Source organism: Accipiter gentilis, chromosome 21 (assembly GCF_929443795.1).
Source record: "Accipiter gentilis chromosome 21, bAccGen1.1, whole genome shotgun sequence".
Lineage (NCBI taxonomy): Eukaryota > Metazoa > Chordata > Aves > Accipitriformes > Accipitridae > Astur > Astur gentilis.
This window is the reverse complement of record NC_064900.1, coordinates 16239874-16267177: the sequence shown is the minus strand read 5'-3', so window position 1 is coordinate 16267177 and position 27304 is coordinate 16239874. Positions and strand designations below refer to the sequence as shown.

At 42.8% G+C, this 27304-nt stretch overlaps 1 protein-coding gene across 2 annotated transcripts in view; it reads right to left on the bottom strand.

Annotated features, from left to right (window-relative positions):
* The window catches only part of PTGFRN (prostaglandin F2 receptor inhibitor), a 71428-nt gene that overhangs the window by 25449 nt on the left and 18675 nt on the right, over positions 1 to 27304 (bottom strand). For both annotated transcript variants that reach the window (XM_049824529.1, XM_049824530.1), the window contains exons 2-5: positions 14536 to 14901; positions 13133 to 13552; positions 9241 to 9624; positions 3796 to 4221 (exon numbers count right to left, since the gene is read on the bottom strand). In XM_049824529.1, the coding sequence (XP_049680486.1) occupies positions 3796 to 4221; positions 9241 to 9624; positions 13133 to 13552; positions 14536 to 14901 (1596 nt within the window). The remainder of the gene's footprint in view (positions 1 to 3795; positions 4222 to 9240; positions 9625 to 13132; positions 13553 to 14535; positions 14902 to 27304) is intronic.

The window sequence follows — 27304 nt, the reverse complement described above, 5'->3', positions numbered from 1 at the left end:
AGAGATCCTAAGTAAACCATACTCAAAGCTTATAAGCATTTTGGGCACCACTCCAAGACAGAGGGCTACCAGCAAAAGAAATCCTAGCCAAATGATTCAGATAAAATTTGAGTAATAAACTGTACTTTGGAGCCTGGCAGTGCAGGCTTCTGCCTTCCATCACTGGCCAGTCCAAGTGGTTAAGCCACACCATAATTCTTGTGTTGCTCTCTACGACAAAGTACGTGCTCAGCTTCAAGAGTACTTCGTGGGTAGTGACCAAAAAGTGTTTTCACCTCATCTAAGCCAGTCGAATTGCTAGAGAAGCCCAACACCTACACAGGCAAGAAGACTTCAGGAAACAGCAAACACCTTCCCTGCACTCCACTGACTCCGCTTGGAAAAGCAGCACAATGGCCACAGCTAACAGTAACCTCAGAGCCTAACGCCTTGTCAGCAGCCTCCAGTAACGCCATCTCAATATTCATAAAGGCTCCTTCATCCCCCAGCGCGCCAGCTAGATTGCAAGTACAGGGATTGCAACAGACATTAAGGTAATGACAGCTTTGCCTTCATAGGAGAAGGAGGCTATACAACACCCTGAGGTACAATTGTAGGCCCAGCAGGTCTGATACCAAGAGCTCTGAAAATACAGGAGGCGCACTAAGGCCTGCACCACAGCCTGGTACGTGTCCATACAACGGAAGGGCTCTCCCCACTGCTGCGCGCACACAACTAGGCTGCCCTCGCCGGCCGGCTCCCCTGCCGAGCAAACAGCATAAACGCTTCACCCTCACGCAGAACGGGCACGAGGAGCCCAGCCACCCCCGACTGGGGCTTGTACACCTGCTTAATGCACTTCCTTATTCCTACACCCAAACTGGCACATACACCTCAGCGCCATGGGTATGGGAATGTCTTTGCTCAAGAGGAACTGCGTGTCTATACTATGCAGTGTCTATTATATACCAGCAATGGTAAAGAAAAGCGGGTGGCAGAAATATCACCTGTTCTCTAGTCACAGGACTTCCTGAAAGATTAAGATGCCCTTGTTCCCAATTAAATGTAATGGGAGGGCCTCAGCAAGCATTTAGGACAAGTAACATTATGTTAAATACAATTATTCTGCAAATTAAAAGACAGAAGTATTAACAGAACCTCAAATACTAGTACCCTTGGGATTTGGAATTTCAATTAAAAGATAATGTTCTCTTTGTCAATGACTTCCATGCAGCTCCAAAGTTGACAACACTGGTTTAAGAAACAAACACCAATGCTGCATTCCACTGCAAACAGCAACTGTGCTCCAAATATAGGCAGTACTCACACTCAAATTAATAAATAAAATTATCTTTCAAACTATCAAACTTTTTTCTGGGTTGAAAATCATCCGCAGAGCCAGTCAAAAGAGGTTTTCTCCCTTCCTTTACCCCTTTTTACTGATTGGCATTTGTACTCTACATAAGAAAAAAATAACAATATAATTTATGCTTTTCATTTTTGAGGTGAGATACAAGATGCTTTCTTTGTCACCTTGGCGGGAGAGAGGATAGAAAAAAAGAGGGGAAGAAACAAATCGGACAGACCATGTCAAAAACAACAGTGATCTATGATAGCAATTGGCTGTATTTGCAAAGCTGAGCATGCAGAAAGACGTAAGCATTATTGGTCCCAACAGAACAAAAATAGGAAAAGACAATAAAAACCTCAAGTTAAAATGGGCAAACATACAACTTATTATACAACACACACACAAAAAGGACTTTGACATCTTCACATGATGTTTACATTTCAACCAAAGGCTTTCTTATCCTGAACACCCCTCTGTGCTGACTGACCCCCAGACACAACAAAAAGCCATTTCTCCTTTCTCAAAAACTCAGGACAACCTTTTCGAAAGTGGGATTTCTCCAAAGTCCTCCTCCCCAAGCACTGCTCTGAAGTTAACACAGATGATGTAAGTAATGAAATAGTTGGAAGAAAAGCCTCATGTAGGCACAAGCTATTCCAAGGAAGAGGCAAATTTCTGTTCTCTCCTTAGGCAAACACGTGGGAGCCTGGCTGCTCGCTTTTATAAGCGCTGGGAGCAGTTAGGGACTCAAATCACCAGAGATACTTGTCAAAACAACAGTCAGAGAGCAGAGGCAGCGGCAGATTAACTCCTTCATAGTTGCTGGCTACAGCACTGGGCTCACAGCCGACTCTGGGGCTCACATGAACAGGATATAGCAGAGGACAGGGCACACAAAGAAAGGCATCTGGGGCAAGAGCACGCGGCGGGTGCATGAGGGTGGAAGGGAAGAAGAGGAAATCAAACCTATATATTGCACGCCATATATACATATAACATGCTTTTTCAGGAGGAGGAGGTGTTTGTAGGAGAGCTCACTTTCACATCATAAATCTCCCAACTGCCAGTTTTGCCAACAAAATATACTTTTCAGCATGGGGACTATAATATTTACATTTGTATTGCAAAATTAGGAGAGTTTTTGGAATAAATCCAGAAACAAGGGAATGTTCACACCTGTCACAGTTTGTTTTCCCTCAGAAATGTCAACACAGGCTGAGACTTTTCAACTCCAGCTGGTCTCTCTAGCTGCTCTGAAGGCAATGATCCATTACGCATGCATGCACATACACACACACACTCCGTGTTGTGGCATAACAACTGAACTAATTGTTACCAGCATTCAGCATTAACGAGAGATCTCATTGCTGCTGGAGAAGTCCGCTTCAGTGAAAAAAAATGACCTTTTCGTGGACCACGCTTGTGCCGGGGATGAAGGGAGTACTGAGCAAGTAGCCCACTGTTTTTCTCTCCACTGAAGAATCACAGCAAAAGCTCTCCAATTCACTGTTTAGAGATTATCCCCAAACAACTTTAAACTGATTTCAAAGCACTTGTCTCTGAAATACAGTTCTCTGCCTGTGGCTGCCTGAGCTAGACTGTTAAACAAATCTATCAGGGTTAATGCAGCTTAGCTAAGCACAGACTTTTGCCAAAGACATGACGTCCCAGGTTATTCTATTCCTTCTGTCCCTATCCAACAGGCCCTCTTGCATGACCTCACACTAAGCCAAAACAGTATCACTCTACAGGACATCCAGGCTTCATACACCCATTTTAAACCAGTGTTAAGCAATTCAGGTAACTCTATTGAGCTTTGAAGAAATGCTCCCAGAATCAGTTTAAATACTGACCAGAGCTAGTACACTTCTGCCTAAAAAAGGTCCAGACCCAAGCAAATCACTGAATGAATTTGCTCTGCCACCCACTTCTTTTTGGATACTCTGGTACTACTATGCCCATGAACTTCCTTAGAAGTGTCTTCTAAACATGGGCTTGTAGGAGAACAAAAAAAGGCCTCTCAAACTGGCAGACAGAGAAGACTTAAAGTAAGTGACACCTCTTTTCACCTCAAGACAACCCTGTTGCTAGCAGCAACATGCATCCTAGAGAGACCAAAATACTCCGGAGTCATGAAAGGGGGCAATGACCCCAGCATCACTGCTGGATGCCACCCCTGCCACAATGACAGCCCAGCTCCTGGAAGTCTCAATGCGGTTTGATTGACGTATCTCTGCTTTGCACTTTCACTCTGAACTGTTGCATAAAATGGTGAGTGGTGTTAAGTAGTTACTTCCCTCGACAAATAAAGAGGCCTTTACACAAGGTAGTAGTGTTTTTTCCTTTTCATAACACAGAACCCCATTTCCAAAGCCCAATAGCAGGCTTTCTGGCTGATGGGCCTACTCAAGAGAAAACTATCTCAGCTATCCACGTCTTTCAGCAAACAGGTGCAAGGTTCCTACCTTGTGTAGCCCAGAAAATGTTGACAGATGCAGAAGTCACATCTTTGCTCTTTACCCAGCTGTTGTTGCGGTGCCTACTCCACGCAGAGATGACACAGAAATAATCACCTCTGTCACTTTCTGAAGTCCACTGGATTCGTAAACTGAAAATGTCAGCAGTCTTTTTAGAGAAGATTATTTCCCCATTCTGAGTCCGCTCTCTGCTCCTGTCCCCAAGCAGCAGAGTCCAGTCCGCATCCATCGTGGCCAGGAGTTCCTCCGTCACCACATCGTCGCTGCGCAGGCGCTGCCTGTAGTACCAGGAAACTGTGAAGCGGATGTTTGCTTCTGTGTCCTGTGCATTTGTGATCCTGCAATTGAGCTCTGTGGGGTCATCTGAAAACTTAGGTGTTTTAGAGGCATTCAGGAACACCTCATAATCTGGCTCTGCAGAAGAGGAAACCCAGAAGAAAGAGGTTAGAAGCTACAAGCACAAGGGAGAAAGTACCAGAGCTTATCAAGACATACTGCTAACTTCTAACATCCAGTCTGTGAAAGCACCTCAGCTAGAAGTCAAGTGCCAGAATATGCATTTTTCTTATAAGACCTGGGGACTGGGAACTTGGACTTCAGCTCTCAGACTCGCACCAGTCTGACACAAGTACCCCTAAGCCTACATTTCCAAATAAGATCTTCGGTTTCGTATGTCTAGTCAGACCATTTCACAAAACTCAGCACCAAGAGATCTTGTCGAACAAAATCATTCCCTTCTTCGGGCTTGGCCCCAAGAACCCACCCTGTGGGTTCAGTTTCAGCCCAGCCAGTCACCTTTTGCACCTGTTCAAGTGTCCAGTGCAGCCTGCAGCAACAGGAGACTCATTATTCTCTAGCTTTGGACTGACCAGAGACATGCCATTTCCCCAATTTCTCTCCAGGTTAAGAGGCCATTTCCCCCCCTGAAACGCCTTCTTTTCCACACTTAACCATCCCATCATGTCTTTACGATACAGATTAAGAATGCTAAAAAACAACCCAAAAACCAAACACCTCACCCACCCACTCACCAAAACCGGGGGCACAGGTACCACCATTGGCAATGGCCACAGGCAGCACTAATAGCAGTGCACAGTAAATTTTAGCGGGCAGCATAATAAATACTAAGTAGGTTAAGTGTCAAAGATGCATAGATCAGAAGATCTTCACAGTCTGAATAAAGTATGTGCTGTACAGCTATGAGGCTAGAATACCTCAAGCTTGAAAAGGAGTGCCTGAAATTCATGGGTTAAGAATGGGGCTGTTGTATTTAAATCTGAAAGAGCTGGCTGTCCAAAGCCTAACAGTGATAAGGCAGCCGCATGACTGTTTTCTCTCAGACTACAGAGATAGTAAAGAAAGATTACAGCAAGAACCTCACACCACAAAGGAAATACATATTTATTTACTAGTGTTAGAATATTTTACTGTCTTGCTGTCTACTATAATTCAGAAAAAAGACTAGCTTTCCAACTGTTCGGCCAATACTCATCACATGCCTTTCACACTGCAACTGTATTCACTGCTCTATATTTATTTCTTGCTTTATGTTTTATCTGGCATTTTGCCCCCCTAGAAACAATTAACTGAAGCTATAATTGGGACAGAGAAGGCAATCCAAGGCTAAAACTTAGGCTTAGCTCATCAATGAGCCAAGATAATAAAGCATGTTAATAGAACTGCTGCGCAAACTGTGTGTGCACATGCACTTTTAGATTTCAGATGCAAAGGATAAAAGCAATTGTTATCAAGCAAACTGGCTGCTGCTATGTCAGCTTGCAGAAAAGACCTCTCGCCATTACGTGTTATGTGTGCAGCATTCTCGCATCTAGCAAGAACAAAGGCATTAATACACACTAACCACTCGAGTATCTAGTGATACTGATGGTGAGTTTCTGCAGTGTTAGGTAACACACAAGCTAAAAGTACTGTTTATGTAAGTCCATAGTACCTACTACCAGCAAACACAAGTGCAGATTTCTGCGCATTTTCAGGATAAGGCAAAATGAAAAGAAAATGCACATAATTCCTCTGCTGCAACCGAGGCACACATTATTAATGGTGGCCAAAACCCACTTTTGGTATAAGTCCCCATAGATCCTACAGCTACGCTACTCTTCCTGTCTCATTCACAAAAGACTAGTCTTCTCCAGGGCCTCATGATATATTGCTCACAGTCTGCAATTTTCTTATCATTCCCCCTCACCTCCCCTTCCCTCCCCCCAAAAAGAAGGCATTCAAGACCAAGTAATATTTTCACAGCAACAAAGACTATGAAAGCAGAAGTTCTTCTCTAGACAGGAACACAAGAAGTAAAAAGCTGCAAGAAATTTGAGTTCTTAGAAAATCACTTCAGGTTTGATATATTTGTGGGCAGGGGAAGGACCTCTAAGAAGAGAGTTTTGGCTTTGACAGCACCACTCCAGCTAGGCGTTTCACCCTGACAGACATTCAAACAGAGGATTTAGAAAGAATAAAAGGCTGGCTGGATAAACCTCATTCCTCCACTCTGTCAGCTGTCAAAGAACAGCCTCACTGACAGTTCAATGACTTAATACTCCAGCAGCTCTTAACTTCCATTAAGGAGGAGGAGTTGGTGAATTCTGGATGCAGTTGAAAACCTCAAATGCTGAAAATTTATTCTACTTTCCCTTGCCCTAACAACCAAGCATCTGCTGAAGAGCAGATTTTATTCTCTCCTGTTCCCAAATAATGCCAAATTGGAATGGAAAGAGTAAGAAATAGTCCTACAGGTATGAGCAGTACAAGAGAGTACATGAGCATGCAGTGCTCCTGTACACACATGAATATGTGTGCGTGCATGCACATGCACACAAGTGGAGGAAGGAGGGAATACTCACAAGTTGAATGTGCAATTTGAATGGCTGAATGAGGACAGGAAATTAAGACATTCATCACTTGCACACTTCTAGCAAACATTACAAGTATACGTGGAAACGGCCATGGCTCAATTGCTCTGTACAATGCTAAAATGCAAAATTTAAAGTCATTGTTGCTGGGATTCAACCTTGTGACACAGCTATTTATTTCTGAAAACCAGGCTTCAGAGTAGGCTCTCTATATGCTTGCCCTCATTCAGTACTTTTATGTTGGAGGAGCTCTGCCTTTGTAACTGCACAGTACCACCAGTTTCTGATAACAAGAGGCTCTGAATAGGTACATTGAGAGGTTTTAGGCCTGGATACTTGCATACAGCCAAAGCTGGTATCCCAGTTTCAGCTGGGATAGAGTTAATTTTCTTCCTAGTAGCTGGTATAGTGTCATGTTCTGGATTTAGGATGAGAAGAATGTTGATAACACACTGATGTTTTCAGTTGTTGCTAAGTAGTGTTTAGACTAAAGTCAAGGATTTTTCAGCTTCTCATGCCCAGACAGCGAGAAAGCTGGAGGGGCACAAGAAATTGGGAGGGACGCAGCCAGGACAGCTGACCCAAACTGGCCAAAGGAGTATTCCAGACCATGTGACATCATGCCCAGTATATAAACTGGGGGGAGTTGGCAGGGCAGGGGGGAGGATCGCAGCCTGGGAAGTAACTGGGCATCAGTCAGCAAGTGGTGAGCAAATGAATTCTGCATCACTTGTTTTGAATATTCCAATCCTAGTATTATTATTATTATTAATTTTATTATTATTGTTGTTGTTATTATTTTCTTCCTTTCTGTCCTATTTAACTGTTCTTATCTCAACCCACAAGTTTTACTTTTTTTCCCCCCCAATTCTCTCCCCCATCCCACTAGGTGGGGGGAAGTGAGTGAGCAGCTGCGTGGTGCTTAGTCACTAGCTGGGTTAAACCACAACAGCTGCTAACAAACACCAAGTACTACAGCTCTGCCAGTTCTCCCCCAGCTCACATCTAGGTTCATTCATGCTTCCAACATTACTACTTTGTGAGTTTTAGCAGGTGCAGATACCTTACCTACAGCATCCTGCAACACAACCCCAAGTTTCATTGCTTCTAAATTGAAGCTATTCACTCCCCAAGATTAAACTAGGAGACAGGATGGGTAGGCTGACATATCTAGACCTATACCTAAAATGAGAGACTTTTTAGAAGTTCTGCTGGAGTTTCGTTTTTAGTATTTTTCCCAGTTAACTTCACTTCTAAGGATATTTGCATAACGAGAGATCTCCAAAGCTTAAGACTTCAGCTGGGATAATGCAAAGCAAAAGCTTTACAATCTGCAGCATGCATATGAGACAGTGGATCTCCAAAACAGATTTGTCTTATGAAAGGGGTGTAGGGAAAGATACTGTCAGCCTGCTCTTGTAGGCCAGGTAGATCAGATAAGCCTGTTGAATCTCTTACCTATGGCTTCTGCTCCTCATTCAGTCAACAAGTCTTAAATGAACTGTTAAACACAGCTGCTTCTAACTAGCCCCTTGCAAAAAAATGTGGACATTGACAGTATTAGAGCTGTAAGAAGGGAGAACTACCAAGAACAACTGGGGGATAAAGGAAGGAGAGAGAATAAAGAGATCATCAATTTTCTGTTTAAGTAGATTGCCCCCCCTCCATCCCCCACTGGTCCCACTGGTGAATTAAAAGAACTTGCTGCAGAAATGCTGAAGTAACATATGGAAGCCATAACTTCAAGTGCACAAATAATCCTTTGCTTGTCCAAAAGGCTAAAAATCCACTCATATCTAGGACTGAATGATGAAAAATGCACCACATTGAGTAGGATGTTAAATACTGCAGGAAAATCTTTTAGTGACCACTATGCTAATCAACACTGCTAGCATTAAGTTAGCCACAAGCCAAGTGTCTCTCAGTCACACTACTCAACAGCTATGTGACATGGTCTCATAAAATGGACTTGTGTGTTGAAGGAGCAGAATAAAGCAGTATAAAGTAATCTTCCATTCTAAATCCATTAGTAGGATGTGGTCTCTCTCTAGTGATTAAAACAACAAAACAAAAACCCAACAACTTTGAAAGCTATGAAAGTTCATTATGAAGTTTCCATTATAAATAATTTTTATGGTATATGATTCAAAAATCAGGGGAAGCATCTGATATCACTGTGTTCAGAGCTCAGAAAGAATGCCTGTTGCTGGATCAGAGCCCTGCTAATGGTACAAGGGAGGCGAAAGGGGACAACATGACAACAGAGGCAGCTTCAGCATCTAGAAAAAAAGGCAGGCTTTTAAGTTCTGTTTCCCAGTTACAGACGGTTCAATGACATCAGAGAGTGGAGTGTATGTGTGGGACCCTCTAATATACAAACCCAAAACTCTATAGCATAGATCAGTATTTTTATATGCGAGAGAGATACCCTACATACAGATGATGGATGCAAATGAGAGAGAAACTTGCACAGAGGAGATTCTGCAAGGTCCTCTCCCTTTTCTGATGGGACCAAGGAATGAGTGGTACATTATCCATGAAGTCTGAAAGCAGAATCACTCACCTAACGCTGTCACCACCACACTGACTGGTGCAGATGTCCTCTCCACCACCTTATGCCAGCTCCCGTTGTGCAGTGGTACCCAGACAGCTGCTTGGCAGAAGTAGTAGCCAGAGTCTTCCACATCCACCTCACGCACCAACAGGCGATACGAGTTCCTGTCTACATGGCTCAGGCTGATGAGAGTTGAATCACTGACAACAGAATCACGGTCCACGCTCAGCAAAACCTGAGCATCTGACAAAGTATCATCAGGTGACGCAGAAAAATACCACAGCACCTCAGCTTGGAAAATACCACTCCTGTCTGTTGTGATGTTGCATGTAAGATCCAGGGAGTCTCTTTCGGTCACAGACACATTGCTTGTTGAGATGACCACACCTAGAGCTTAGAAATGAAGAGACAAAAATTCAAACAAAAAAAAATATATTTTTTTTTTTAAAGACTCCACTGTAAGTTATCCAGGACTTCACATTCTATTGCAGAAACTTCTTAAGTAGCTCAGGAGCCCTACCTTCAAATGATATTGAACTGTATGATCTATTACAAGGGTAGTTCACATTATCAGTCAAGCAAGGGATGCATGACGAGAGAGGGGGGAGGAAGGGAGGGACAACAGGGGTTTTATAACTCAACAGCAACTGGTCCATAAGGCCTTTGTCCCAATCACAGACCACATGTCACCGTCACACAGCAGGAAAATGTGTACAGGATTTTCCATCCTCACAGGAAGGTCACTGTTTTGGGACTACCTCTCAGAAGAGAAAGTGTCCACTGAAATCAGGGAGAACTACATAAGAACTCAACTTGGTTTCTGCTGAAATGGTTTTGAACTCCTCTAACAGAGCAGATTTAGATGAGAAGCAGCTACGGCCACGTGCTAGACACCTGACTGACCTCAGGTGTGTTGAAGAAACATGAAACAGAAGCAAAAAGAAGGCAGCAATAACTCCTTATATTGCTGAGTCCTCCACTTACTGTTCTGACTAACACACACTGGGGACTTTAAAGCAATGCCATAGCCACTTAAAACACATTTAACAAACTCTTCCACTGACCAGTGAGTATTTTTAAGATCCATAGCACATATGGTCATAGCCAGCATTCAAACAGGACCTTCTGCATTCTGTAGGTTACCAGCCTGGCCACAGCTTTGTTAAAAGAAAGCCATGGGCTGAAAGTGTCAAGACCAGGAGTAGAAAAGCTTGCCTTAGTTACTGGTGAGACGTGAACCAGGGGTGCTCTGCGTGTTGTTTGTAAACCTCAGTGCAAGTCATTCACCAAGTTACCTGGCCACCACATGTCTTCACTTGCTCGCTCCCTCATTCTACATTGCCTAAGGATTAGGTTTGTATCTCAGTGCAGCACTGTTCCCACAGTGGGTGTTGCAGCTGCTCTTGAAGCCTCAACTGAGGCCAGTAGACAGGGCTGCTACAACAGTGGCTCTTCTCGGCAGATCTACAACCAAGACCATGAGCAAGAATACATATTCCTGCCTTAAACAGGCAGCTATGTCTCTGGTGCAGATCAGTGATTTCTATGTAAAACCATGTTCTACTATATAATAGGTACCCATGTGTAAAAGCTTTGTAGGATTACCATCAGGAATGAGAGACAACATGTAAGGGCCAGAGCCAAACTGAGCAGCCACAACTATTGCCAATAAAACCAAGCAATATTCATCTCACCACTCACCACCTCATAGCACAGAGCAGTCAAACTGAACAGAGGGTAGCAAGCCCCAGCCAAGTGGTAAAGCAAAGTCCACTGTCTGATGAGTATCTCATTGGGACTTCCCTCACTGTCTTATTAGGAGATTGGAATCAGTATGAAAGGCTAGTTAATTTCACAGACTAATAGCAGAATACAAAATAAGACTCATCTGCAAGGTTAAGAGCAGCATTTCTCCAAGGAACACTTCTGTCTTCATGAAATAGTGACAGGCATTCAGAATCTGGCAGTACATGCATACAGAGGGACTCATAAGAGAGTTTACCCATATGTATAGCCTCAATGCTCTTTTTTGGTTACAGACATGTCTGAAGGCCTCACTTAGGGTTACATCCCTGTTGTGCAAGGCACGGTTAAAAAAAGACATAGAAGAACAAAGTTGGGCCCAAAGATGTCATGATGTTAGGAGATGAAAGTGATGGGCAAGTAGCTAGAAGAGCAACAACAGGAAAAAAAACCCACACAGTTACGCAACCTGTGCATGACTTTTTGCATTAGATATGTTAATTCATCTTTTCTTGTGGTTTTTTTGGTTGGGTTGGTGGTTTTTTTTGGTTTTTTTTTTTTTTTTTTTTTAATTTTGTTTCTACAGATTCAACCCTACAGTTCACAGCAGGTGAGAAATGAGGGAAGTGCAGCAACCAGGCATACCATTTACAACTCAAGTTCACTTTAGCATGCAAGTGCAGAGGTTTCAAATGTCAGCACAAGGTGCTCTTCAAAGTCCTACTACAGAATGTGTGGGTAAAAATTTCCACAACATTTTGTTGGAGAATAACCTATCCCATTTAGCATAACTTTTAAAAAAAGCCTTCCTGCCCCTGACAAAGTGCCAGTGCTGCCAATGACTGAGCTAAAAATGAAGGCAAAAAAACCCTAAACAACAAAAAAAAAAAAAAAAAACAAACAAAAAACCCACAAACAAAACCACACACCCAAACCACGTTAAAAAACTGCACTACTACTAGTCCTGGCCATCTTCACCCTGTTTTAAGCCACTGATTAAACCCCACCTACTTAAACCAAACTCTCTGAAAGTGCAACAAAATAGAAAGTTACAGCTATTAAGCAAGTCCTGCCTCAGCAGAGAGCACCGGCAAGCTTTGTTGTGTAACAGACACCTTGAAAAAGAGGGGGCAGATTGATCCTGTCAAATTTCACATGCTAAGTACCACCAGGATACTAAAACTACATCCAAATGAGCTAGCCAAAAAACCTAGCAGTTCTGGTTTCTCCCTATAGTGATTAAAGGATTAAAAAAATGAAAAGATACTCTCACTGTCTGAACACTTCTAAAATATTGTCATAATCTCACATTTCCAAGGGACCATCATTGCCTGTTTTTCCACCTATTGAGTGACAGGATGCATCACCCCCTGCGTTCCCTCCTCCAACTAGCAGTGGTAATGCTAATGCAATTAAGTGTTCAGTGCATTTACTCCTGAAATCTATATGGACAGGGACATCTGGATATCCTCAGCACAGCACTATATGTATTTTTGTCTCCTTAGTCAAGCATGCAATAATGTGTTTAACAGAACCATTACTGTCCTAGACCGCTGCCAACACAGTGGAGCAATCAGACCAGTGATCCAGTGTCAGTGATAAAAATCACTGGATAATTTGTCCTGTTAAATTATCACTGCCTTCTTCCTTTCTCTTGATCTTTCTATGCTATTTTAATAAACCAAATACAGAAAAAGCTTTACATCTGTCACTGAATCACAAGCCACTTTTACAGGGGAAGTGCGGCTGTTTAGTGCTATGGAACAACCCTATGTTAATGAGAGAGCAGAGGAAAGGTTTGGGGTGCTCAGGGGTTAAATACAGTGTTTATTTAAGAAATATAAAAAACAGAAACAATCTGAAGTGAACTAAGAATGGGATAAAAATCTAGGTCTAGGCATCTAAGAGGTTCCAGTCGATCTTTCCACGCCATTATCCATCCCCCTTCTCCCCAAAATAAAAGTTAGAAAAATTACACCAAGCATTTTCTATCAACTCGGATGTAAACAGGCCAGCTATCCAAACAGCAGTCTAGGTTCTCCTAGAACGTATCCTCATTTAGTTCACCTTACCCAGTTTCTGCTGTCAAAGTATCACAGACTGCACACAGCACTGCTGTAGCTACGAGTTGTGACCCCAGCCCATCAGTTACACTCACCAGTCCGCTGGATTGCCACACTTGCTATCTCCACGCTCTTCTCCTGAATCTTCTGCCATGAACTATCTGCCCCTCTCACCCACTCGCTCACAAGACACCTGTAGGCACCCCCATCCACCGACGAGGCCTGGGATACAGATAACCGATACGTGTCATTCGCTCCTGTGTCCAAGCGGATATCTCCATTACGATAGCGCTCTTCATAGCCGGGACCCGGATGGAATTTGCCTTCATGAGTCAAAGATAGGACGTCCCGCCACGTCGATCCACCTTTGATCTGCCAAGTCACATGCAGGTGAGTGTGCTCTGGTGAGGTGGTAATTGCTGAGCAGCGCAACTTGAAGGAATCACCCTCAGACAGCCTGAGAGACACTGAGGAACGTGCTTTTGAACCACTCACTGATAAACCATCAGAAATCACTATTTAAAAAAAAAAAAGACCAAAAGACACAAGCATCATAAAACAGAAACAAGAAGAGAACACCCACACTGATCTGTTCAGATATGAGGCACTGTAACTACCACAGAGCAACACATGGCCAATCATGCCTTCTTCCACACATGAATATATCCCAGGAACAAGAAAATTCAGCTGAAAATCCATTAAAGGAAGTGCTCCACTTCAAACAAGCCAAGACAAGCATTCAAATTCATTTATCCTTCCCCTCGCTTCAGTTTCTCATCCAAACATCATCATTCTGACTATTCACATCCAGAATCATCTTGATTTTCATGGGATTAAAATGTAAGACACTTGAAAAAAATAGTCTCCCAAGTTATTACTGAAGAACCCTAAATGAGAGAGCAAAGCTAGAGCACGACTGCAGTATCAACATGCTAAAGGGGAAAGGGAAGATTACCTCCTTCATATAGAAAGGACCCTAAATGACACTATAAATAAGAGAGAGAAGACAGGCTGTGTTTTTTACCTGAAGTTAGTCTCTCTACCCAGAGTCTTAGGGACATTAAATATGTGCAGACATCTTCAGAAAACCCACTGCTTATTTTTCCCATTTTTAGCTACATATTTACTACACAGAAAAAAGGAAAGTGGTGTTTATAGTAAACTGCTTCTCTTCGCTTCTTCACCTCACTTGTCTTTGCTATCATACTTCCCAATTTTCAGTTTTGCTTTAGGAGAATTAAACAGGAACAGGGAGAAAAAAAAAAAGAAAAAAAATCACAATGCTTATAAGCAACAGAAATTCGCTTCTTCACCTCACTTGTCTTTGCTATCATACTTCCCAATTTTCAGTTTTGCTTTAGGAGAATTAAACAGGAACAGGGAGAAAAAAGAAAAAAATCACAATGCTTATAAGCAACAGAAATTCAGCATTCTTAAGCGTACATCTATAATCAATACCAAGAACAAATTTAGAGCACACCTCACTCTTCAGAAATACCTTTCACTTGGACCTCTGCATCATAATTTCCCTGAACGGTGGCATCAGTGCTGGGCGTGGAGCATTTGTACCTCCCTTGGTCAGTTGGCTGGATGTTTCTAATCACAAGTTCCACAGCATCGTTGCTACTCCGTCTCAGTTTGATATCCCCGTGGCCCACACGTTTTTGGTACTCCTCAGAGGTGAATGTAGAATCCCAGGTACTCACTATCCGCACGAAGTCAGTCTCCCGGGAGAACTCCCAGTCAAAGTTCTGTTCGCTGGGTCCATCGTAGTCACTAACGTTGCAAGGAATCACCACCTCCGTGCCCATGACTCTAATAAGAGGACCTTTGGGCACCCTCACCACACGTCCTCTGCAGAAAGCTAGACAGGAGAATAAAGACAGAGAGAACACACAGTTAAAGGAATTACCAGGATAGACTTCAACAACAACAAAAAGAAAGAGAGTAAGGTTGGGCACCCTACTCTGCAGAAAGCTAGAACTAGTAAGAGCAATATTTCCCATTAACATTTAATCGCACTGGAGCAGGAGCCCCTAAACACACCATTTTTAGTGTGGGCAATCTTTGTTTCATTGCTTATTTAGTAACACATTAGGTAGCAAAACACTGAGGGAGAGAGAACTGTAAGAAGAAAAAAAAAAAAGGGACAGAACTAGCCATAGATCCAATGGGTAGCAGTTTCTCTGCTACAAGCCAAGTACTATGTAGGACACTTAAACAACATTAATAAGTGTTTTTTATTACTACAGTGAGGGCATAATCTAACCAGGCATTGTTATAAGTCTGCTGCTGATATCAGTAGAGGGTTCTAAGTAGGAAACTAACTCTCCCCTAGCTTTGAGGGCCATAAGAATGGTAAGTTGACATTCTCGAAAAATGAGCATAGTCACTTCTGCCCTAAAGTGTCATGGCTTCTCTAACACAGGTAAGCTTCCTTGCCTTCCTAATTGATTTAAAAGGAAGAACTGATTTCAACAGACACAGCTTGCTTGAACAGATTCTGCAACGATACCTGTTTCTAGCACACATATCCTCTTTGGTGGAAGTCCCAGAACACGGGAGCATGAGCAGAGAAGGCTCCCTCCACAGCAGAGGAACACACAGTGTTCAGACCATGTTTTCTAGGACTGTCTCACTAGAAGGATAGAACAACAACAGCAGTTCTCTGCAGAAGGCTGGCAAAGCAGTATGTTATGCTCCAGGCGAAAGTATGAACCACTTAAACCAGCCAGAGGACCTGGCAAAGATGCAGTAGAAGACTTTTCTGGTTGATTTGACTCTGTAGCCAAAAGAATAACCCCAGCAGCTGCACGTGGATTTTGGCAGGTTCTTACTTCCCAGAAGAGCAAACTGCTTTGATTCACAGTTCCAACCAGAGAAATCTTTTCAGAAAGAGAGGGGTACTACCTAAACTCCGTCTCCAAACACGAACTGCCTACTGCATCCCACCAGCTCCATATCCATATCAAAATATTTTAGCAACCAGGTAGAACAGGAGAAGCCAGAACACTTAATGACAGATCTTGCTAAAATGAAGTAGATAGCCATAACAACATCAAAAGCAGCTGAACCAAAAGGTTGATCTGAGATACCAGAGACAAAACCAAATTTAAACAAACAACCCACCAACACACAAAGTCCAGTAACCCACAACTGCTCTAATTCACCAGCTACATTGGGAAAGCCACCAGCTAATGACATGAACACCCATATACTTGCTGAGCCTTCCACTCCTATCACTCTGCATGTCTTCTTGCTGTAGATTGATCCCACTCACTGGCTCAGAACCATCATGCCAATAGGTCTCCAGGTGTGGGGAAAGCAATTAAGTCTCATGGAGAGAAATCACTCACTGGAGAACCTTTTATAAAGTGCAGCTTGTCCCCTCCAGAGCAATGTGGAGAGGGATGTGTTAAAGAATCAAGATTTCTGTGGGCATTTAAAAACTACCCAAGCAGCTGTACACACTAAGCATAACTACAAGAGAAAAAGCACATTTTTATCCCCAGTTACAGTTCAGCAAACAGCTGAACCAAGGACTGACACTATCTTTACCTCCCCAGTTCATCACTCCTAGCATGCTCTTCGCTTTGCAGGCTGTTCATGTGTACAGCCTCAGTCATAATAGTCCAGTTTCCTCATTGCCATGACATTCTGTATGCAACATTAGCCCTTCATTAAACTTATTTGTAATGCAGACTGGGGTTAATCTCTTACCCCTTATATCCTTCCCAGAAGATGGTTATTATGTACCTGATCAAGTGATTGACTAGTCCTAATAAGGAAGCTGGACTTCTGTGCACCACTCACATGTGAATCAGAGAGAAAAACCTCCACTGCCAATGTATTGTTCCACAACCAGACGTCTTTAAGGGCACCTCTCTAAACACAAGCACCATATAGTAATATCACTGATACAGAAAAATAACCAAGAAGAAATAAAGAAGGCTACAGGGCTCGATATATTTCCTCACTAGGTCTTAAGTTGCAGCCCCATTCAATCCTTCAACTTATCCTCTTACAGAAAGTGATAACAGCAGCAGGTAAGCTTTAAAGCACTGCCTGACAGCCAAACCAGCTTCCAGCAGACCACTCTGAGAAGTCAGCTCAGGATCCTGACTGAGGGCACTCCTCAAAAGCTGACATTTCTCTAGAAAATACTCTCCTGTGACACTAAAACAAGCAGACAACACTGTTCTGCATGTGTCTTCAGCTGTGGACCCACATACTGTGCACTGTACTAATCCAATCTAGAGGTGACAAAGGCATGACTAATATGGCAAAGGCTGCACAGTTGTGTTTGAGATTAGCACTGACAGCTCAGTTTCTCTTCTTCCAAGGTCACTAAAGACCCTCTGACACTAAATGAAGGTAGGGGGTGATTAGCACCTTTGTAAGAGAAGGCAGGCCAAAGGGAAAGATAGGGGCACAGTGACTCCTCAACAGATCTCTTTGGAGTCCCTACCTTGTTGCTGTAAAGCAATGACTATCCCCCTCCTCACAGCACAGTCCGACAAGCAATTCCAGTTAAACACAAACTTGGAAGGAGGGCAGTGGAACAGGCTGCAGGAGAGAATAGGGACAGCCTGTAACAGTTATAATTTTATAATTTACAAACAACAACATTTGTTACTGCTAAGATAAGTTAGGATTCTCATAAGGCAGGAGCACACAGAGACAGCATCACAAGATAAGAGAATGAGAATTTACTGCAGTGTATCTGCTGTGCCCTGCCCACAGGTAAGGAGGAGCATGCACAGGGCAGACACTCCAACAGTGAACTGCATTTCTAGGTGACCCAGGAGGCTCAGTATCTAGCAAGCTGTGAATTCAGGACTCTGCCTTTTGTCCTGCAGCAGTCAACAACAGTATCCCTAAGCTACTAAACAAGGTGTTATGTTCTTTGCTGTGCATCAGGGATTAACATTTCATGTAGTTGTAGCAGAAGGCACAGAGCTACAGACATTGATCTTGGCAAGAAGTAAACTGTTTTACTCTGGCAGATAAAGGAGGAGCTTTTACAAATATTTTATTCTTGCAGTGCCCTGTGTTGCTCACATACACCCCCTCCATTCCCAGAGCAATCAAAGTTCAGTTTTCATGACACAAGAGCTTCATACTCTGTAAATTTTTTGGAAACATTTATTTTTCGTGACACCTGATATTTTTCACTGTTAATATAAGGTGACATGTTCTTAATGAATTCACTTGAATCCCATTTAACTGTAGCAACAAATGGATCAGGACAGAACAGTGTATACACCAGTGACAGAAAACAACAGAACTTTGACAATTCAGTATTTTTCAGTATCACCAAGACCACCAAAGATGTATATTTAGTAGGAACTCAATAACTGGCTCTGTATCATAAACTGCAATGCTGGACATCAAGTCTGCCTGAGTACAAGATTAATTGCCTAAATACAAAACTTTATTTTTACAGAGTTACCAGACCGCCAAATGAAACTGCAAGGAACTATTTTCCAAAACAAAAGGTAATGGAGCCCCTGTAAGGAGGCCAGCACACAAACACAAGGAATAGGACTTGTTCCTTGGGTTCATTAAACAGGTGACAGGACTACTGGTGCTTTTGCATGGCTGGGCCAGAAACACCCAAAAAGTAGGGCAACCACAGAGCCTTCATATGGCTACTTGTCAAGCACTTGATTAGAGGATTCTCCCAAGGGACATAAGCAAAGTGTGGCTCAAGGTAGAATAATAAAGTGGGGCCTGCCATATTAATAATACACAGGCAAGATAGCCCAGACATAGCCTAGGCAGTTTGGAGCTAGTGTTTGTTCCCTAGCAATGGTCCATGAAGTACTTTAATTAATTTGTCCCACCACCTAGATGCACCATCTCATTGCTGTCATTAAAGGAAATCCTTCTGAAGAGGAGAACAAGGAAAGCATATGAGGTAAGTCTTCTAGGAGCTTCATTTTCACACAGGTTTTGCATCTATGTATCATTTATTAAAGAACAAGATGAGAAGTAATCTGTGGAGTCACCCACAAGGCTGAGAAGGTATTATCATTGCAAAGAACACACTTCTGCTTCAGCTTACACAAGGTGCTTCCTCCAGCCTGCACTAGACAGCTCTATCTAATAAGAAAACATGTTCTCTTAGCAGCCCAGAGGAGGTCTACTCTCTATGTCCGCCAGCCAAAGGAAAATGCAATGTGACATGCAGTAGGAAGCCAATTAAAGCCAAAAAAGTAAGAGCTGAAAAATGAGTAAATTGGCTCAGACTAAGCACTTGAGCATCTGCATCAGAAAGACTTAAAACACACAGTCCAGCTCTTCCACCAAGGCAGTCACAGGAGACACAGCTACAACTTTGCTGATGCCTTTCATCTCAAAAGAGCTTTCCAAACAAAAGGTTGTTTCATTTGCCAACTAAACATTACCACGTCTGGGAAGGAAATACAGCAGCCCTCTCAAATTCACAACAGTTTATGACAGGAAAAAAATACTGCAGCCAACTTTGCAAATGGTGGTAATGATTTTCTCTCCCTGAACTCCTCCATTTATTTTCAATCTAGGCACCACTTTGCTGCAGCACTGTGTAAATAAGGGGGTTGAGCAGGGACAAACCTTCTTGTGCCACACTAGAGAATAAGAAATGGTTTCCCCACCATCAAAGCTGTGCATTCTGCCTCCTATTTCTAGCAAAATCCCAAGTTTCCCACTTCTGTACTGCTCTGCTTAACTAATGTTTGTGACGCATGAAGCCATTTTTAAAAATTGAGAAAAAAATTATTTTTGCAATTTTTTTGTCCCACCAGAGAGACAAGTCCACACAAACCCTCCTCCTCTGTTTTGAAAGAGAGCTGATCAGGCTCCCGCTGGGAGGCATTCAGCCACTTTCCCTAGTGAGCAGGCAGGTAAAGGGACAGACAGCATGCCACACATTCACAGGCTCTTCTCTGGGGAAGGAGAAACAAAGCATATCAGCATGGGAGAATATAATCCTTATCTCCAATCTTCCCCTTTTCCCCTTGCTTCTCCTACCAGCTCCAATTATCATCAGGCAGCTACACATCAAGAATGTCATCTGGGAGAGAGAGAACAAGTTATAACAAACATGCCTACAATGTTTGAAAACCTTTCAATATTGTTAATGCAATTTTTTTTTATATATATAACATGATTTTCCTAGAAGTGGCACATTTATACAAACAGCATGTTGCTTTGGGATTTCCCCCCCTTTTTAAATGCAATCGATTAAATTTTCTATCCTACACTGTATTTGCATGAGAAGAAAAGTCAGAGACATAAAGCAGAATAAAAGGAATTTCTTTTAAGTACCAGAAATGCAGCTATCTATTGAAATTTCTTTACTGGTCTCAAAAAGAAAAGATAAAAAAATCTAAAGTAGTGAGATCTCTTACCATTTCTACTTAACAACAACATCATACGCTTCTTTCCAGTGCAGACAAACACACAGTAGGGGTTATGATCTATGCTAAATAAAGTGGCAGGCTCTTGCTACCCTTTCCAAATTACAAAATTTAGATCACCCTAATCAGCAGAAGCAACCTGCACCTTACAACCAGACAGCCTGCACAGGGAAGGAACAAGGGGCTCCTTTAAAAGAGACCAGATTTGATTCCTTATGTCAAAGCTGTAATCACTATAAGAGCCTGGAATCATGAAGCACGCAGAGCTCCCTCCACACCTTGCAAGCCAACAGGACTGTTACACGTCCCTGACTGCAATACTCCCTTCCTAAAAAAGGACTGAGAGATTTTTATGGCTTGAAAGATCTGCAGCGTATCATCTGAAGATATCAGAGAAGAGCAAATGAAAGAGTCCGTGAGAGAGACATTTACATTGTTCTTTCCCAGGCGGCTAGGATTCTTTTTTTAGATAATGTAGAGCTCTTATCAAAAGGAATTAGCCTGGGTGTAATTGCTTAAAACCCATTATCTCTATCAGGATGAAGAAACGCATACTGCATCTTAAGCGAAGCCTCAGAAATGCTATCAAACTGCAAGGCTGCTGGATTGCTCTAATCTCCATGCCATCTGAGATATCTCAGAAAAGCCACATCCCCAGCACTGGGTGAAAAAGCAAGTACCTTCCCAGTTGGACTCCATCTATATCATGTGGATTAAGATTCACATGAAAGGATTAAAACAACATATATTGCAGCACAGTAATGACCTGCTGTCTTCCCCATTCACCCCCTCACCCACCACCCCCAAGAAAAGGGATTTCAAATGCACTTAAGCAAACCACAAGGCTTTCATTAGGACACAGTTCTTAGTCATCATAGAACCACAGAATGGTCTGAGTTGGAAGGCACCTTTAAAGATCATCTAGTTCCAATCCCCTGCCATGGGCAGGGACATCTTCCACTAGATCAGGTTGCTCAAAGCTCCAGCCAACCTGACCTTGAACACTTCCAGGGAGGGGGCATCCGCGACTTCTCTGGGCAACCTCTTCCAGCATCTCACCACCCTCACAGTAAAGAATTTCTTCCTTATGTCCAATCTAAACCTTCCCTCTTTCAGTTTAAAACCATTGCCCCTTGTCACTACAGGCCCTGGTAAAAAGTCTCTGTCTGTCTTTCTTATAAGCCTACTCTAAGTATTGGAAAGGCCACAATAAGGTCTCCTTTAAGTCTTCTCTTCTCCAGGCTGGACAACCCCAACTCTCTCAGCCTTTCCTCACAGGAGAGGTGTTCCCACCCTGTTATTGTTTTCATGGCCCTTCTCTGGGCCTACTCAAGCAGGTCCATGTCCTTCTCGTGCTGGTGGCCCAAGAGCTGAATGCAGTACTCCAAGTGGGGTCTCACGAGAACAGAAGGAAAGAATCGCCTCCCTCGACCTGAAAAACAGCAGCCAGGCTGTTTTTCATGCAGCCAGCACACAGTTGGCTTTCTGGGCTGCAAGCACACATTGCCAGCTCATGTCCAATTTTGCATCCACCAGTATCCCCAGTCCTTCTCTGCAGGGCTGCTCTCAATCCATTCATCCCCCAGCCTGTACTGATATTGAGGATTGCCCCAACCCAGGTGCAGGACCTTGCACTTGGCTTTGTGGAACCTCATGAGGTTCGCATAGGCCTGTTCCTCAAGCTTGTCAGGGTCCCTCTGGATGGCATCCCTTCCCTCTTGTGAATCAGCTGCACCACTCAGCTTGGTGTTGCCCACAAACTTGCTGAGGGTGCACTCAGTCCCACTAGCTGTCATCAATAAAGATTGAACGGTACCAGTCTTAATACAGACCCTTGACGGACACCACTTGTTACTGATGTCCATTTGGACACTGAGCTGTTGACTGCAACTCTCTGGATGCAGCCATCCAACCAATTCCTTATCCATCAAATAGTCCATCCATCAAACCCCTGTCTAATTTAGAGACAAGGATGTTGCATGGGACTGTGCCAAAGGCCTTACAGAAGTCAAGGTAGATGACACCAGTTGCTCTTTCCTTATCCACCAACGCAGTCACTCCACCACAGAAGGCCTCCTGATTAGTCAAGCAGTTAAATTATTCTATGGTGAATCTTTCGATTTCCAGGAGTCCTTCTGCATAGCTGTTAGATGTTTGCTGCCTTATATGCCTAGTTACCTAAGCTCTCTCTGTCAACAATGGAGAGAAGCTCTCTGAAAAACTTCTCTCCCACTGCCGTTTCTGGTTAGAGCCTAGGGAGACGACCACCTGAACTCAGCAGAAAACCTAAATAGACTTTCCATGCTTCTCCCCCACCCCTTTTAAAAAACATTTTAAGAAGCCAACAACACCCCCCCCACACCCCCGAAAAACCCCACCAACAAAAAAAAAAACAACCCACCACTCTTAGTCTAAATAAATAAAACACACCAGCTCAATGGGCCAAATGAACACCCAGCGCGTCAGACCCAATCTGTTCTGCCCAACACAAGTCTCTGGATGATGTTACTTTGGATAAATACATAGTAACTGGCAAGTTCAGACCTGAAAATAGCAGTCAGAAGGCCTTGTTATCTAAAAAGACGGGGACAGTAAGAGAACAATACTTCACCATATAAAATACACTGTATCACTGCAGATAGTCAGCAGATTGATCACTGCCCAGAAAAGATCTATTTTGGAAAAATTTCACTGAACTGTCTTGCAGGAAGGAAAGCCTCCTTCCTCTGCCATGTCCCTCTGCTAAGGCAACTGCAACAGGCAGAATTGCCTCTCTTGCCATCTCTTGGGCTATCAGAAATAAAGCACTGTTCCCCGTTCAGCTCCACTCTTTTGAAGACCAGCTGACTGGCATCTCTTTCACCCAAGCACACAACCCATTTCAATTCTCTGCCAAAATGAGCCGCAGGAATTTGCCATAAGTGCTTCTGTGCATTCTGTGCAATACAAGGAGAAGATACCAGTAAACTGCAGTGGAAGCTTGTAAGGCAGAAACCAGGTTGCATATGCAGTACTAATTAGAGATTAAAACACTATTGCCAGCTGCTGACAACACAGATCCCACTGTGCACCACTGCTTCCCGGTCACAGGGAGAGGTATGCTACTAGAAGGTAGAGCAAGCCATAGAGCAAGTAGAAGGGAAAGGAGAAGCTGTATAAACTTCTCAGCTGTGCAAAGCAGAAGGCTAGTCTGTCAAAGAGTGGCCCTTGGCAGGCAGAGAACTGTGGCACCACTGGTCCAAACAGAACAAACATCTAACAGGCAGAAATAATACTGAAGATTGTGTTTTAGATTCCTCTGGATGTCAAACTCCTCCATCACATATGATCTCTATTTCCTTTCCGTACCACTAACAGACAGTTGAAGATAAAAGGCTCTATCTAAAGAACAACTTTTGATAAAAGTCTCTAAAATGCAGCTGGGAGCAAAAGGGGAAGGAGAGAAAAAAAAAAAAAACCACAACAAAATGTAAGAGTCAAAATGCTGCTTCTTCCTGGGTTTCACCTGAAATTCCTGTCCCTGCCAACAACCTTCATTTACTTTCCTCCAGATACTCTTGCAGAACTCCATTTTCACCCTACTCTGCCTCAGCAGCCCATTTAGGTTACCTGGTGACATCTGACCCAAAAAGTCCACAGACTCTGGAAGTGGTATTGAGATTGCCAAGACAGGTGATTTTCTGTTGTTCTGCCTCAGAAGCAATTTGTGTTGCCAGAGAAGAGGTTCAATATGTTACATTTTAAGGAAAACAGTTGACAAAGCAGTAAAGCCCACAACTCAAAGCTGAAGAGCTAGCACAGTTGGAAGCAGGGCTGCAAATATTTGCAGAAATGTTGTATCTAAAGTATCTTCACATTTTCTTTAGTGGGGAGGAAGGACACAAGTTAAAAACTGTAATACTAATTCCATCTCAAGAGGAGTGCATACATTTACCAATATGTAAAAAAAAGTCCTCACACTGGAATATACAGAAGTAACACCAGTGCTGTTCTGCAACATCATTAACTTGCACTTATCTGTTACCTTAAATCTTTCCCAAAGCAGTTGGAACTGAGCAGAGCAGTCCAGATCCATTCACTCTATACTACAATTTACTCTGGGCAGAGACCAACCATTTTCTTTGCTCTATGTGGAATGCAGCACACCGCTAGGATTAAACTGAACTTTCTTTAGATTTAACTGGAAAAGACAATCAGACTAGAATAGATCATTTCTAAATCTGCATATACTGAGCATGAAAATCCAAGACAAGACAAAAAAATCCAAATCACAGACAAGATCATGTTAAACTGTAACAGCTAATACATTTTTCAGCCAGCATGATTTTAAACAGGACTTAGCACCTAGCAGAGGTGAGGAAGCTGGAAAACTAGAAAAAAGCATTTTTGTCAAAAGACTTTTAAAAAGATGTACATATTGCAATATCCATGTGTTTCACAAATCTGTAATTTCCCAAATTATACATTTAAAAAAAAGGAAATCCTGGAATGCTCCCTCTTCCCCTCTCCCCAAAATAATTTCCATTATTATCATCCCCTTTTCCTCCCAGAGCAGAAGGTATTGATCTTTATTGGTGTGAAGTAATCATTTGTTTTCCAAGTTATCCTTAATGTTAGGTAACATCAAAAAACCACTCAAAATACTTTCAAATATAAGAAGTGCTGAATCCAATATAAAGTCTTTTTAATATAATTGTCAATGAAAAGTAAAACAAAAAAACCACCAACATGAGTTTGGGGGTTGTTTTGTGTGGTGTTGGTTTTTTTGGTGTGTTTTTTTCAGTTGGGTGGGAGCATGCGTGTGTGGTGTTGGGTTTTTTGGTGTGGTTTTTTTTCAGTGGGGGTGGGGGCACATGTCTGCATGTCTGTGTATTTGCAGGGAGGCTTGGGGGGGGGGGGGGGGTTTGTTGTCAGTGGGTTTTGCAGGTTTTTTACCTGCTTAAATTTGGTGGCATTCGTCCACCAAAATTTAACCCAACACCCCACCCATACCAGACAAAGTCCTGTCTAAAACCAAGTTAAGTCTAAAGGGGATCAGAAGGTGAGATTAAAAAAGCCACAAGCTTTCATAGTCCAGACATTATTAATCTTAATCTCCACTTCCCCAAAAATTGTTTTGGGGCATCATTTCAAATCTCAGTACACAGAGACTAGCTTTCCAGCAAGCATTCCACTGAGTGAGCGAAGGCATCACATAGGCTTCAGCAACAACAGCAACAGAGCAAAGCCCAATTACAGAAGTCAGCAGCCACAACACCGAATAAACCAATACACACGTTAGGCCCTCAGACTCTCTCGTTGGGATCCTGAAGGGCAGCTTCATTCTGTTTGCATCTGCTGTTGTGAGAGATTATGGAAGAAGGTGCCTGGGCAGCAAGGCTGCTGGAACTGCTGAACAAGGCAGCATATGGCACTGGCCCACCTTGGCTCCATGCTTGACAACTGATTTGCAGCCATAGGAGCAGTGTTTATAGATCTTAGTGTTTATAGATTAATCCTTTTCATCTGTAATTTAATTATCTAACAGTCCCATCTTCACCATAAATAATCTCCAAGCAAGCAAGCTACATTCAAAATGCCAACAACAGATGCACACAGAATGGGTGTTACAGCATGGGAATGACTGCCTGTGCCTCATCGGCACATACAGGTAAGTGCAGCAGCATAGCTATTGCCAGCTCTTTTGCTGCAGATGATGTACTTGGACAGATTAACCAACTAGACCAAACTCATGCAGTAGAACAGCAGCAGTTAGGAATAGATCACAGGCATTCCTGGTTTCAGGCTTAGTGCTCATTTCACTGCATCACACTGTTTCTTTACATAAAGATGAAAACAGAAAGATACATAACAGTTAGGCAAAGACGACATAAGCAAATGCAAAGCAGTCAGTTTGTGCTCTATCAACTGGTGCCCCCATAGCTCAGGAACACCCCCCCCCCCCCCCCGCCTGAGGACTTTGTTTGGACATCTCCACCACCACCATACCCATACTGCTGTCTGTAACCTGGAAAACCAGACACCAATGTTTTCCAACCCCTTCTCTCAAAGCCCATAGATCCAATTAGCACTCAAAAGCCAATTTGAGGTCATGCAGAGCAATACTGTTTAGTATGCTAATCTCTATGGAGCCTGCATGTTAGAAGCACAGATATTTTTCTCCTAGACAAGAAGGAATTGTACGCATGCGTGCACACAGAGTATGATTTAAGAGACATCAGGGCTCTTCCTCCTTTAATACAAGATTTACATAACTAATTCTCTAATTGAGAACAGGACTGCAAGGTATTTACAGTACTTGTTGCTATTGAGCTTTTATTATTTGCTATAGCACTAATTATGAGAAACTCTTGCCCCAGAAAAGGCAACTAGTCCAGTCTCCAGCAAAAAAAAGTGGACACATGAAAGTACCCGTTTTCAGAAAGTGACATTTTTCATTACGGTATTGTTTTCCTCTTGCAAAGGAGAGGGTTAGCAGTTTGGAGAGGGCAAGAGGAGGAAAGAGGCCCAGATAAGAAAAAGACAAGTAGTCAGGGACATAAAACAACATCTAGAAGGCACACAGGGATTCCCGTCAAGGTCTTTAAGAGGGTCTGTGTAACCCCCACACAGACCGTTAAATAAAATTACCCCCAGCTGGGTCTGCAAAACAGCTGGCTTTAAAAACAGGCATGCCACAGCACTCTTCATTATTTGAAAGAGACAAATACCAACACAGACAGTTCTGGAAACACTGGAAAAAGCTTCACAAACAACATTGAAATCAATCTGGTTGGTTGCATTAAGACTCCTGAAAATTGAGCATAAGGTATTAGGTCAGTAGATGGAACTCAAGACAGCCTGCTTATTTACTTTACTAATATT